The sequence below is a fragment of the Hipposideros armiger genome, unplaced genomic scaffold, assembly GCF_001890085.2.
Source record: "Hipposideros armiger isolate ML-2016 unplaced genomic scaffold, ASM189008v1 scaffold_656, whole genome shotgun sequence".
Classification (NCBI taxonomy): Eukaryota; Metazoa; Chordata; class Mammalia; order Chiroptera; family Hipposideridae; genus Hipposideros; species Hipposideros armiger.
This window is the reverse complement of record NW_017732006.1, coordinates 391,407-403,735: the sequence shown is the minus strand read 5'-3', so window position 1 is coordinate 403,735 and position 12,329 is coordinate 391,407. Positions and strand designations below refer to the sequence as shown.

The 12,329-nt window shown below is 37.4% G+C and overlaps 2 protein-coding genes across 3 annotated transcripts in view; one reads left to right on the top strand and one right to left on the bottom strand.

Annotated features, from left to right (window-relative positions):
• ACTL6A (actin like 6A) overlaps positions 1-5,301 on the top strand; it is a 34,428-nt gene extending 29,127 nt beyond the window's left edge. The window contains exons 12-14 of the mRNA XM_019626089.1: positions 959-1,054; positions 3,442-3,528; positions 4,827-5,301. Coding sequence (XP_019481634.1) covers positions 959-1,054; positions 3,442-3,528; positions 4,827-4,907 — 264 coding nt within the window. The 3' untranslated portion in view covers positions 4,908-5,301. The remainder of the gene's footprint in view (positions 1-958; positions 1,055-3,441; positions 3,529-4,826) is intronic.
• A 320-nt stretch (positions 5,302-5,621) lies between these two features.
• Positions 5,622-12,329, bottom strand: part of MRPL47 (mitochondrial ribosomal protein L47) — a 13,192-nt gene continuing 6,484 nt past the window's right edge. For both annotated transcript variants that reach the window (XM_019626091.1, XM_019626092.1), the window contains exons 5-7: positions 10,155-10,285; positions 8,918-9,013; positions 5,622-5,849 (exon numbers count right to left, since the gene is read on the bottom strand). In XM_019626091.1, coding sequence (XP_019481636.1) covers positions 5,726-5,849; positions 8,918-9,013; positions 10,155-10,285 — 351 coding nt within the window. In that variant the 3' untranslated portion in view covers positions 5,622-5,725. The remainder of the gene's footprint in view (positions 5,850-8,917; positions 9,014-10,154; positions 10,286-12,329) is intronic.

Here is a 12,329-nt window from a genome sequence, read left to right as displayed (position 1 = left end):
GTTCAAACTGACGTGGAAAGGATGTATTATTATTATAAATGATGTTGGGAAAATTAGCTTTCAATTGGGAAGAAAATAATAATAAAACACTAACTCAGACCATATCCATAAATAAACTTCGATTGAATCGACATTTTTTTTTTTTTAAAGATTTTTTATTGGGGAATTGGGGGATGGGAACAGTGCTGGGGAATTGAGGGAAGGGGAACAGACAAGTTGCTGTCCATTTGTTCTTCAGTCTAGTTGTGGAGGACGTTGCTTCACTGGCCCAAGTTGGCACCATCATTGCACTCTTCCCAGGTGAGGCAGATCAGTCGCCAGCTTCTGGACGGCCGCTCACTGCGGCTGCTGGCCGCTCACACTGGCTGCTGGCTACACACGGTAGCCCGTGGCAACCCACTGCAACAGGGACTGCAGCCTACGCCGTCGCCGGCGACTCATGGCAGCCCAGCTCCAGGTTGAGCTGTTGTTCAGCATCTTAGCTGTGGAGGGCAGTGTCACTGGCCCTCATATGTGGGATCTGAACCAGGGCCCTCTGGCGTCCCAAGCCAGTTCTTAACCATCGCGCCACACGGCCGGCCCTGAATTGACATTTTTAATGTAAAAATTAAAACTATTAAGTCATTTGAAGAAAGTGGGGAAAATACATGTATATTTTTTGCTTTTATTTATTCTTATTAGTTTCAGGTGTACAAAACAATGTACTAGTTTAGAGAGTTTTAAACTAACAAAAACTTTGCCTGGATCCCATCCCCAGGCATTGGTGTTTTCAAAGCTGCCTAAATGAGTGGAATATGCTGCAGTATTGAGAACCACTGGATTAAGCTACCAGGTCCATATAGAAGTAAAACAATTGAAAAAGAGGGAAATCGTAGTGACGGACATGGTTTTCGTTATAGTTATGTTTAAAAACTGTTGGAAATATTTGGAACTAATTTATTTTTGTTTTGTACCCTAGGGTCTCTATGGCAGTGTGATAGTGGCGGGAGGAAACACGCTAATACAGAGCTTTACTGACAGGCTAAATAGAGAGCTCTCTCAGAAAACTCCGCCAGTAAGTTTTGTTCGTTCTTTAGTGGTATTCTTCAGTCAGATGTATCCTCGCCACTGGTATAATGTTACATAGATAAAGTTTGTTTTTCAGTAAATTTATGATATTTTGTGTGTGCCTGGTACAGTATTACTTCAGTAAAGTGAATATCCCTTATTAATCAAATTTTCCTAGATACATCTGTTAGTCTTGGAGTATTTGAATCTTATTTTATTCATTGATTCCACACATAAGTACTTACAGTCTGCTAGACACTAGTGACATAAAATATAGTCCCTGCCCACCAAGGGCTTAGCCTGCTGTGATGAACAGATGTGCAGAAAATCACACACAGTGATGTGCTAAGCGGCTCAGTATGTCTGAACCAGGTGCTCTTGGGAGCACTGAGGAGCAAGCACTTAACTCCCTGGGAGTATCAGAGGAAAGCCTCACGAAGAAGCTCTTTGAGTAGTAGTTCAACTGGTTAGTAATTTACAAAAGGCTTATCATGCGTGCAGAAGTGGGGAGAGCAGTATGGCTGGTTGAATGGTATATTCATTTCCTAGGGCTGCTGTAACAAAAGTACAACAAAGTAGGTGGCTTAAAACAACAAACTTGTTTTCTCAGTTCTGGAAGCTAGAAGTCTGATATTAATGTTTCATCAGGGCCATGCTCTCTCTGAAACCTACAGGAGAGAATCCTTCCTCCCTCTTCTAGCATCTGAGGTTTGCCAGCATCCTTGGCGTTTCTGGGATTGAACCTACAACTTCAGTCCGTCTCCGTTGTCATGGCATTCTCCCCTCCTGGCTCTAGTGTGACCTCATCTTAATTTATATATTCTATCTGTAAATACCCTTTTTCTAAATTAGGCTACATTCACAGGTACCGAGATTAGAACTTCAACATAGCTCTTTGCGGGACACAGTACAGTTCACACAGATACGTACCCGGTTATGTCACTTATTAATAGCGAACTTACAGGATCAAATTTGGCAGAGGACTGAAGAGCTCCCATGTTTGTTTTAAGAAGATCCTGGGTACGTGGTGATAACTTTTAAAAGGATAAAAGAATCTGGTTTGGGGAAAAGGTAGTTTACATGGTACATTGATAACAGAGTAGCAGTCATAATCTTAAGATTTTAAAACTTCTATCACGTATTTTGTTGTGTAAGGTACTCCGCACTAAATGTTACGTTTTAAAAAACTTGGTAGGGGTTACATAGGCCCTAACAGTATTTGTATATATGAAAGTTTTTCGATTTCTTGCATAAGTGAATATTTTACATATGCCACATTTGTATAAATGTGTTATTTAAATGTTGATATAGGCACAAGATTGACACCTGCCTTTGTATTTCTACTACATTGCTGGAGATAAAGTCTGATCTGGAGTATACCTTATAGCTCTAATCATTAGAGTTCATGCAGATTCCCAGAGTAATGAATAAAGACATGGGCTGTACAAGATTTGGTAAAAAGACCTGTTAGTTACTGTCCCTGTCCTTTAGGAGGCAATTAAAAATTAATGAAATAACAGGAAAAATTCCATTGTAATAGATATCAAGTAGTTCCTCACCTTCAGAAACCTATGTTCACCCCTCCCGTTCCCAGCACCCCCTGCCACACACATTTATTTCACTGTGAAAAAGACTCAAACTATGTGTTCATATATAGAATAATTGGAAGGAATCAACAATTTGAGAACTATCTCCAAAAGCAAAGTCCTACGTGGTGGGGGAGGGGGAATGCTCTTGATACAGGAAGTAGAATAGGGATAGCAGCAAGGCAAAAAAACAAAAAAAAAAACAATGTTTATCAAGAGAGCATGTGAGTTCAAAACAGAAACACTAATTTGGACGGAAAGCAGTATGAGTAAAAAAACTTAGCTGAGATCTGATGTCTGCGGTTTGTTTTTTTTAAGTGGGAGAGGGTTTGGGGGATGGAGAGGGGTGAACTAAGATAGGAGGGGTTAGGATAGCACAAAGGGCTGAAGTAGTCAGAAATTTGAGGAGGACTACTGAACCAGTGGCAGGTTGGGATAGTAACTGTACTTGGTGTTGGGAGAAATGAAGCAATATATGAAGTACGCAGCACCGTTACAGTAGGCATTAAGTATGTTTGCTATTACAGGATATGAATGGTGAGAGCCATACTCTTTAGTATGCACTTTTCTAAGGTGTGTAATTTATTCTTATTAAATATTACACTTTAAGAGCCATAATTAAAGTTTAAAAAAAAATTCCTATTCAGTTCAGCTAGTGCATACCATTAGCCTAGCTGTTGCAAAAAAATCCTGTATAATCCGTGTTTAAACCAGAGTCATTGAGAAGTCATCAAAAATGAATTTCCTAAGTCGAGTCGCCTGTTTTATTTGATCTTATTGATAATACTTATTCTTCCCTCTATTATAGAGTATGCGTTTGAAACTGATTGCAAATAACACAACAGTGGAACGGAGGTTTAGTTCATGGATTGGCGGCTCCATTCTGGCTTCTTTGGTGAGTAATTTACTTTGCAAAATATTTGTTATTGAATGCTTTAACTTCAATGTACCACTAAGTGTATGCACTACATCCATCACAACTGTATTAAACACATTTCATATGTAAATAAATGTGGAGACATTTGAAAAAGTAGCCTTAAAATACTAAATTTATTGAAAAGACTAAAATTAATTCCAGTGCATCGTTTATCTTTGCATTTTATAACAATCAAATGAGGACCTAATACCAGTTTCACATGTTCTAATATAACGAAATGCTCTGCTGCCTTTTTAGTGGATATTTTTCAGCCCAATTTCCATTTCCTTCTCAAACAGAGGTGGGAATCTGTTAACTTATTCATGCCTCTTGTAGTAATACTGTCATTGGCCCTGGTCAGGACTTACCTTCAGTATGTTCAAAATTAAACCATTCCTTCTCAGGTTTTGGTTGCTCCCTGGCCTGTTGGTGAGGTAGTCAGGAAGTGATCCTTGGGGCAGATGGGGAAGTCATGGTGCTGGGTTTTGCATGTTGCTTAGACTGGTGCCTGCCTAGAATCAGGAGAGACAGTCCTTGCACTTATCTGCACCCTAGATCGGAGAATTTTCCCTTCACCTCAGAGCAACCAAAGTAAATGTCATCAAGTACTTAATGCTAAACATTTTTAAGCAATTAAATGTAACTGTCCATTTATATATGTCTTATCTATGTTCTAGTTCCAATCTTTTAGCAGATCTTAGATTAAAACTAGATACCATGTATGAATCCACTTGAATAGAGTTAATCATAGGGAGTGGATTTCTCCTGCTTACATGTCTTATTAACGTAGCCCAGGTTCCTCCCTCCTTTGGTCATTTTCCTCCTTTCACTATCAATGTTTTATTTGGTAAAGTGCTTGTGTACTATGGTGTGTGTACGTGCAAATCTTCATCCTAGTTTCTGATGAGCACTTTTGAGTTCCAGATGTTACCATTAATCAAGTGCTACATCTCTTCAATTCTGTACTGGGATCAAGCCTTCCAGCAGTCTCTATTATTGCCTTAGATTGGCACAAGCCATCATAGCTAAACCCTCCATCTTCCTTCACCGCCATTTTTTATCCTAATGACAGTATAATAGGTATAAGGATTTAATATTCTTTCTAACCCCACGTGGTGTCTGGGTTCTGGAGGAGGGCAGAAATAAGGTTATAATAGATACTATTTTGGGGGAGGGTTTAAGAGTTCTTCAAAGATTAGAAGTTGTGAAAATAGAGATAATAAAAGAAAGTATTTTCTAATAAAAGGCACAATATAATTTTTCTTTCCATTTTACAGGGCACCTTTCAACAGATGTGGATTTCCAAACAAGAATATGAGGAAGGAGGGAAGCAGTGTGTAGAAAGGAAATGCCCTTGAAGAGCTCCCACACTTCTCCCTTCCTGTGTCACCTTACGTTTCATAGCTTTAGTATACTCAGGAAAAGAATTACCATCTTTTGTAGACTTTATACATTTTTGCATATTTCAATTTCCACATAAATATTTTAAGGCTTTAACTGGCTCTATAACTTAAAATAAGTTGGTGCTCTCCTTGAAAAGCACTATTCGTATTTCAAGCATTTTATAATTTTGTATAAATATCTATTTTCTCTAAATATTTTGCTTTCATTCAGATGCTTTCCAGCTCTTTAGTATAATAATTACCAGTGGATTGGTAGAATTGCTTTTTATTGATGAGTAAAATTTATTGCCTATGCTTTTTACCTTAGGCTTGCAAAATTAAATAAAAATTACTAGCCATTCCATAAATACATATTTTGGACTGTTGTGTTATAACTTGATATGTTAAGTACTAAATGTATTTATCATTATTTTCCGTAAAAGTCCGTGCTGTTTATCAACAGCAATATATACACAATCTTTGTAGCCTATTAACAATAATAGTAAAAACACATTACCTGGTTGGCCTTTGCTGTAGCAGTTGACCCACCTACTCTAAGATACAGGTGCTTTAAATCTATTTAGGTATCAGTTTATCAAATGGGAATTTAATCTGAAGTTTATACCTATTTTTTTAAAAATCTGGTAGAAGCAGGACCAGCATTAACATGCCATAATAACATTTAAAATAGATGTTTAGAAACACAATTTCTTTATTAACAACTTAACAAATAGTTACTTTCATATACAGACTGTTATCCAAGAAAAAATTGGTAAATTAAGAGTTCAGACATCTTAAATAAGACTTGACTTCTGGGCTTCAGAAAGATGTGGAAACTTTTCCCGAAGAAGTTTTTCTTTCTTTTTCTCTAAACTTTTCTTCCTTGCTTGGATGCGGGCTTGTTTCTCACGTTTCAGTCTAGAATAATAAATGCATAACAGTGATTTATACAAAACTATTTCCCTGTTACTCAATACTATCAAAATATGTCCAAATCGATTACTTAAAGGCTTCACAATTATGCCAGCTTCTGTATAAGGTGTGTCATTATTATTAAACTTGAATAATCACTGTAAACCTACTCAAGTCAAAGATAAACATGAAATCAAAAGCATCTGTAAGGCTGCACCAAGTTTCCTTCGTTACTTCCTGACTGGAAAAAATGAACAGATCTTGTAAACTTGTAACAGACTGTATCTTTCTACCTTATTTTAGAAACAATGTAATTTTATTGAAATTAGATTTTTACATCCTGATATATATCCTGAGACTTTGGGGAATTCGCTAACTTCAAATAGCACTCATTCTACCATATTATTCCCCTACAACAAAGAGAATAAAATCATGCTTGGAGATGATGCTTAGGTGCTTAGTTACACTCACCACTCTTCAGTGAGTTTGCTTCTGCCTATTAGCATCTCAGGGCAGGAGGCATTTGTGCCTCAGCTAAAGTATGCAGATCTCAAGGGTCATGTAGGAATTGTCAGTTGTAAATGATAAATTCATGGATGCAAAGCCTCTATAGTACTGAAGCTGATACTCTGTAGGCTATTTTATTAGTAGGTATAAGCTTATATAAAATTTCACAATTAAGAGTCAGGTACTGGATATAATATGCCAGTGCTATGGGGGAGTTCATAGAAATTTGAGATAAGAGTTATATTTGGGTGAAGTAAAAAATATGTGTAGATACAAAAAAACAAAAAAAATTTTAAGACTAAAAGTTGAAATTAGATTACCCATTGTATTGATCAATCTTTGCTCCAACTAAAGTTTGGCTATTTACAGGAAATAACCCTATCTGAAAGAATAAAGGTTTGCTGTTCTTAAGAATATTCAGAAGAATGTTCCGCATCCTTTGAATGTAAGGCTAAAATGGTCATTTTAAATATAGAATAATTCTGATATGTATAATGCCTGTAAGGGTCAAATGGCACAACATGAGGCCTGGAGAAAAAACAGCCAGCGCAGTTAGACTTCGTCCATCGTTTAGCATCTGGACTTGGTCTTAAACTGTATATGGGTGGAGAGATTTCAAAGCACTAGCAACAGGAGCAGCAAAAGAGTTTAGAAAATGAACCAGTTATGTTTATGAAACAAGGGAGAAAGGCCTGACTTTGATGAAGGGTAAGTAACTAAGATTAAATTGTGAGAACACTAGGTGGGGAAGGAATTTGGATTGATTAAATCATTGGCCACTGGCAACTGATTCTGCCTCCTGCCCCTTTCCCCTCCCTAAAAATCAGAGTGGGATTGAAAGCTTGAACCAGCTATTCATGGCTGGTTCCCCTTGTCAGCCAGCTCCCAACCTTAGGTGCTTTTCAAAACAAATTAACAGCAAAAGACACCTTCCCCCCTCGTACTGCTACACCTCCCCCCTCTTTTGCTCTCATCACTTAAGAATCAAAGGGTTTTAGGAGCTCTATGACAGAAACGGACAAAAACCAAATATTTCATTACAAATCACAACGTCACAATAGATAAAACGACATGAGGAGAGGTAGCTGGTTTGGTGGGGTAGATGAAAAAAAGTGTGATTCTAAAGCATATTAAAATACATTAAAGTTCGGTTTAAAGACACTTCATTGCTGTTTAAATTGTTTTTTAAAAGTATTTTTGATTTTTTTGTATGGAAACAAGCTTTTGGGGGAGAAAATCAGTTTTTAAAGAACACTTGTTGAAAGTGTATTATCCAAGGCAGTTGTTAAAAATTGGTTCTTGGGCTGGCCGAGTGGCTCAGTTGGTTAACAGTTGGCTTAAGAGCACGGGCTCTGAGCAATGGGGCCACCGGTTCGATTCTCACATGGGCCAGTGACTCTGTGCCCGAGCTGAGCTGTCGCTGAGCTGCCAACAGGTGGCAGGATGGCTCAGCTGGTGTAACAACAAGATTGCCTGTTCGATGGTGGGCTATGCCCACCTGCAACTAAGACTGCACCTTGAGCTGAGCTGCTACCTGGATCGCTCAGCAGATAGAGCACGCGCTCTTAACAAGGCTGCTGGTTCGACTCCATCATGAGATGGTGGCTACACCCACCAGCAACTAAGATTGAACACAGCACCTTGAGCTTAGAGGCCACGAGCTGCCGACGGGCAGCCAGATGGCGACTGACACCCTCCACAATGAAAACTGAAGAACAACCACTTGGCCGGTCCCTTCCCCAATTCCCCAACACTTCCCCTCCCCCAAACCTCCAATAAAAAAATCTTAAAAAAACTGGTTCTTGTGCTGCTAGGATTTCCCCTTTAAATTTCTAGCTGCTTTTCTGCCTTGAAGTCTGCTCTCTGACACTTTTAGCCAGTAACCCTGCAGTTTCCCCATCCCTGCTTTTTCCATGGAGTTGAGTGGCACCTTTGCCCTGGAAACCACAAACTTGCAAGTCTTTTGCCTTCCAATTGCAGTTTCGGGGATTAAGCTCTCCTTTAGTCTTCTGTGTGCTTCTAGAAGGATGTGGATACAGTTTTAAAATAGCTATTTTTAAAAATTTTATGTTTTTATAATTATTAGCTGGGGATTCAGGGAATCACTTCACTCCTGTAACAAGTGCTATCTATGTTCTCTAACCTTAATGCAGAGAAATATTTGCTATAAAAATATTTGGAGATACCATTCTGCAAGATAGCATGAATTCAGATATAATGCAACAGGCTCCTCTCCTCACCCTAGCCCCTTTTCATTTCATCAACCTTGCAATAAAATAAGCTGACATTTTATATAACAAGTATTTGGACCTTCTCTTTAACACGATAGAAAAATGTAACCATCTTCTTACATATACATTGATAAACAGAAAGGCAATAAAACTTTTGAAAGGATATACACTAGAAGGTTAATAGAAAGCTGTTTCTGGCTGGTGAGATTATATAAGAATTTCTTTTTTACCTGATTTTTCTATTTTTTCCACAATGAACATGTATTCACTTATGCAAAAGCTTATCGTATGTCATCCAATGTAAAGTTGTTTGTTAGTAGAGGTACTTGGGCTCACCTGTCAAAACGTTCCACATAGGGCATTGCAAAGAACCGTTTTCTATTGTATTTTTTATTTAGGTACCAAGGTATAGGCCACTGCTTGAACTTGTGCCTGCCAAGAAAGCAAAAAGGTATTGCCTTATAGAAAACATTTAATATTTTTTCAAACAGATACAGAGTTTTAGCCTCCTTTGGACTACATATGTCTTCAATAAATCAAAAGCAAAATAAACCCTTGAAGAGAATAGTACTCTTACAGATTCTAAAATGGACACAGATTCTCTTCTTATCCCCACTTTCCTAATTGACCTCACTTGATTAATCCAAATAAGAATTAGTAGAACATAAAATAGAGTTTTTAATCAGGTGTTTTAGCAATTTCTGTCTTTTCTGTATTAGATTACATGGTTAAAGACAACACAGCTACTCCCCTAAATGTGGCTCTAAACAGCCCCATTACCTCAAATTCCACTAAAAACCCATCAAATGAGTAAGCGCTATTATGCAATGTAACTGCAATAGTACAGGAAAGGTCTCCAACCACCCAAAATACCTTCCCCAATTTGCTGACCAATGTTTAAAATTCTGTTAGTGATGTTTCCTTTTGGCAGGTCAACCCAAACGAAATAAACTCCTGGCAGAGAGATTATACACTGGGTCTTCTCAATTATTTATACCTCAGTATTAATGTTATTATTAGATCTTTCCCCAAGATCTGACAGGAGTATGGGGACTGGACATAGGAGATAAGGTTAAGCTGTGTCAGAACTTGGATTAGGGCTTATCCTGATGGCAGTGGGAGCAAGCTAAGCCTGGTTCATTGGCCTATGGCTCAAAAACTTTTTAATAGTCCCAGGATCTTAATGCACAAAAAAGACAGGTATGTCTTTGAAAATAAGCTTCATGGCATTTATAACCCTCTGAATTACATGTATACACATACATTTTTCTGGGGAAAGGATCTATAACTTGCATCAAATTCTCAAAAGGTCATATGATTCACATAAGATTAAGAACCACTGTTAGAAAGAACCTATAGATAAATGGGAATGGGCTGCCTGGGCTACCAAATAAAGCTATCTTCATATTCTTGAGTTCCAGAGGCGTTTGGGGACCTTTGTTTATATTAGATATCTCTTTAATACATCTAATACATATCATATGGTGAGAGTTTTCTGAAAAGATATTGGACAGGGGAAGAGGCATGGGATTTCCACTCTTATCTTTGAAAAGCCACAATGTAAACTATGTACCAGATGACTCTTCCAAAGATGTCTCTTCTCCAAGCACCAGGTCTAGCTTTTTCTTGACCGGTCTGAAGGAGTCTTAGGGCATCTTCCCTTTCCTGGACAACTTTATCTAATGCATCCATAGATTCTACTACCTGAGAAGAGAATAGAAAGATATACTTTCAACAATCACCTATAACAGAATCCCAAAGAAAGAGAACATATAAAGACTATGCTACAGAAAACCTATAATGAGTATTTTGTCAAAGAATCATTCTGTCAAATATTTTCTAAAAATCTTTTTGGCACAGGTATGCGTACATGGGTGTCTGTAATATCACTTAGTAAATTTTTTGTTTAAGTTTAGTTTCATTTAAATGAAAACTATTTAGCTCCGATTTTCACATACTAGTTTTATTTGGAGTGGAATGCACTTGCACAGATTCCTTTTGGAGAGCCAATTTGACTCATGTCATTTCAAAACTCAACTATTAAGAAGTGATAATAGTCTGCTACTTTTTAATATTACAACCCATGTTTTGGTCTCAAATATTCAGTGTGTCCCTAACATGCAGACACAGATATTTTGACCTACTTGGCAGCTGTTACTGTTATGGAAAATGGAGTGTCAGTCAGTGTGCCTTGATACTAATCTCCAAAGACCCATCAAGAGGCAAGAAGATACTATTAAAACTTCTGCTTACTTTTATCTCTTTCTTTTAACATTTCTGTTGTGTTTTAAAATATATATATAGTAATATATTGCTAGAGCAATATATTTTTTATAAATAAATATTCATGTTAGGGATTGTAATTAATGACACACGGGCTAATTTTTTTCATAGTTCTAAATACAATTTTTAGGTGGTTATATGTGTGTATTATGTTTGAGCATCATAACAGATGAAATACTGCATACACACATTTGTTTCTTCAAAGAATCCTGCCCCACCACCCAAAGGGCAGATTAGATTATACAGAAAATCCCCCAGGAAGCTATGGGACCTGAAAAAGATGTGAAAGCCACAGATTTATTAGCTAAACTACCTCAGGTATATTCAGCTCAGCACTTGTGCTATCCTCAACTTCACTCAATACCACACTAAGCAGTTGAGCCCACATGTACTTTCTCTCAACTATATGAATTTCTACAAAATTCTTCAGAAAGGTGGGTAAGAATGACAAATCCTATTTTGAAGTCAGAAAAAATTAGAAGAGTGAGGGGACCACACTGATCAGGGCCTAACACAAAGCTCCCTAACCCTTAGGAATCTAGTACATTAAAGAGTTTGCCCAGCAAGGTGAGGGCTGAAGCTCCTAATTGCAATCTAATGTTAGCTCACAAAGACAAAAAATAAATGGCTACCAAGTCCACAGAGTTAACACCCATGTTCATGTCAATAAATAAGAAGAAAAATCTTAAGCATCAATTAGATACACTTTATTCAAAACAAGCTGACCTCAAAGAGCTTTCTTTTCTAGTTTATAACTTTCCCAGGGCCAAGAGTGTTCTCATGCAGTTACAACTATCTCCAAATCTTTAGCTTCTATCTTCAATTGAGAAGAATAATTTTCAAATTTTTTTCTTGATAAAATTTCCTTAGTAATATGTCACAAAACATTGATAGAACTGCATATATTTGAGGATTTAAAAAAGTATGGTCTCTTTCCGTTTATCTGGATAAAATATTATTTTGGATTTTGATGATTCAGAAAGTACAGTACCTGTGACCTATTGGGCTGAAGTTCACCTCTGAAATATATTTTTTAAAACAGGGAGGGGGATAATCTATTACTGAAGTTGAAGTCTTTTAACAGCACCATTCCAGCAAAAGCCTTTTCATCAAATAAACAATGTGCTATTTATAAATAGCCAAAACACTTAAAAGAGCCTCTGAAACATAATTTTCCTTAACAGCAGAGTTAGCAAATATACCTGAAATAAAATCACATTGCTTTACAAATGTTATGTAGCAATGAAGACACCTACCACCCAGATCTTAGTTTTTAAATTTATCAATCTCCATTAAAAGGAATCCTTTGTAAAATAGCTGATTCCAGCGCTGGGGCAGGAAAAGTACAAGATGAATCAAGAACATCCTGCTGTACCTCATCACAGAATGATGAGTGATGGGGACACGGGGGCCAGGCTGAAGGAACTCCCTGGCCAATTCTGAGAAGATAATAAAGGATTTTAAC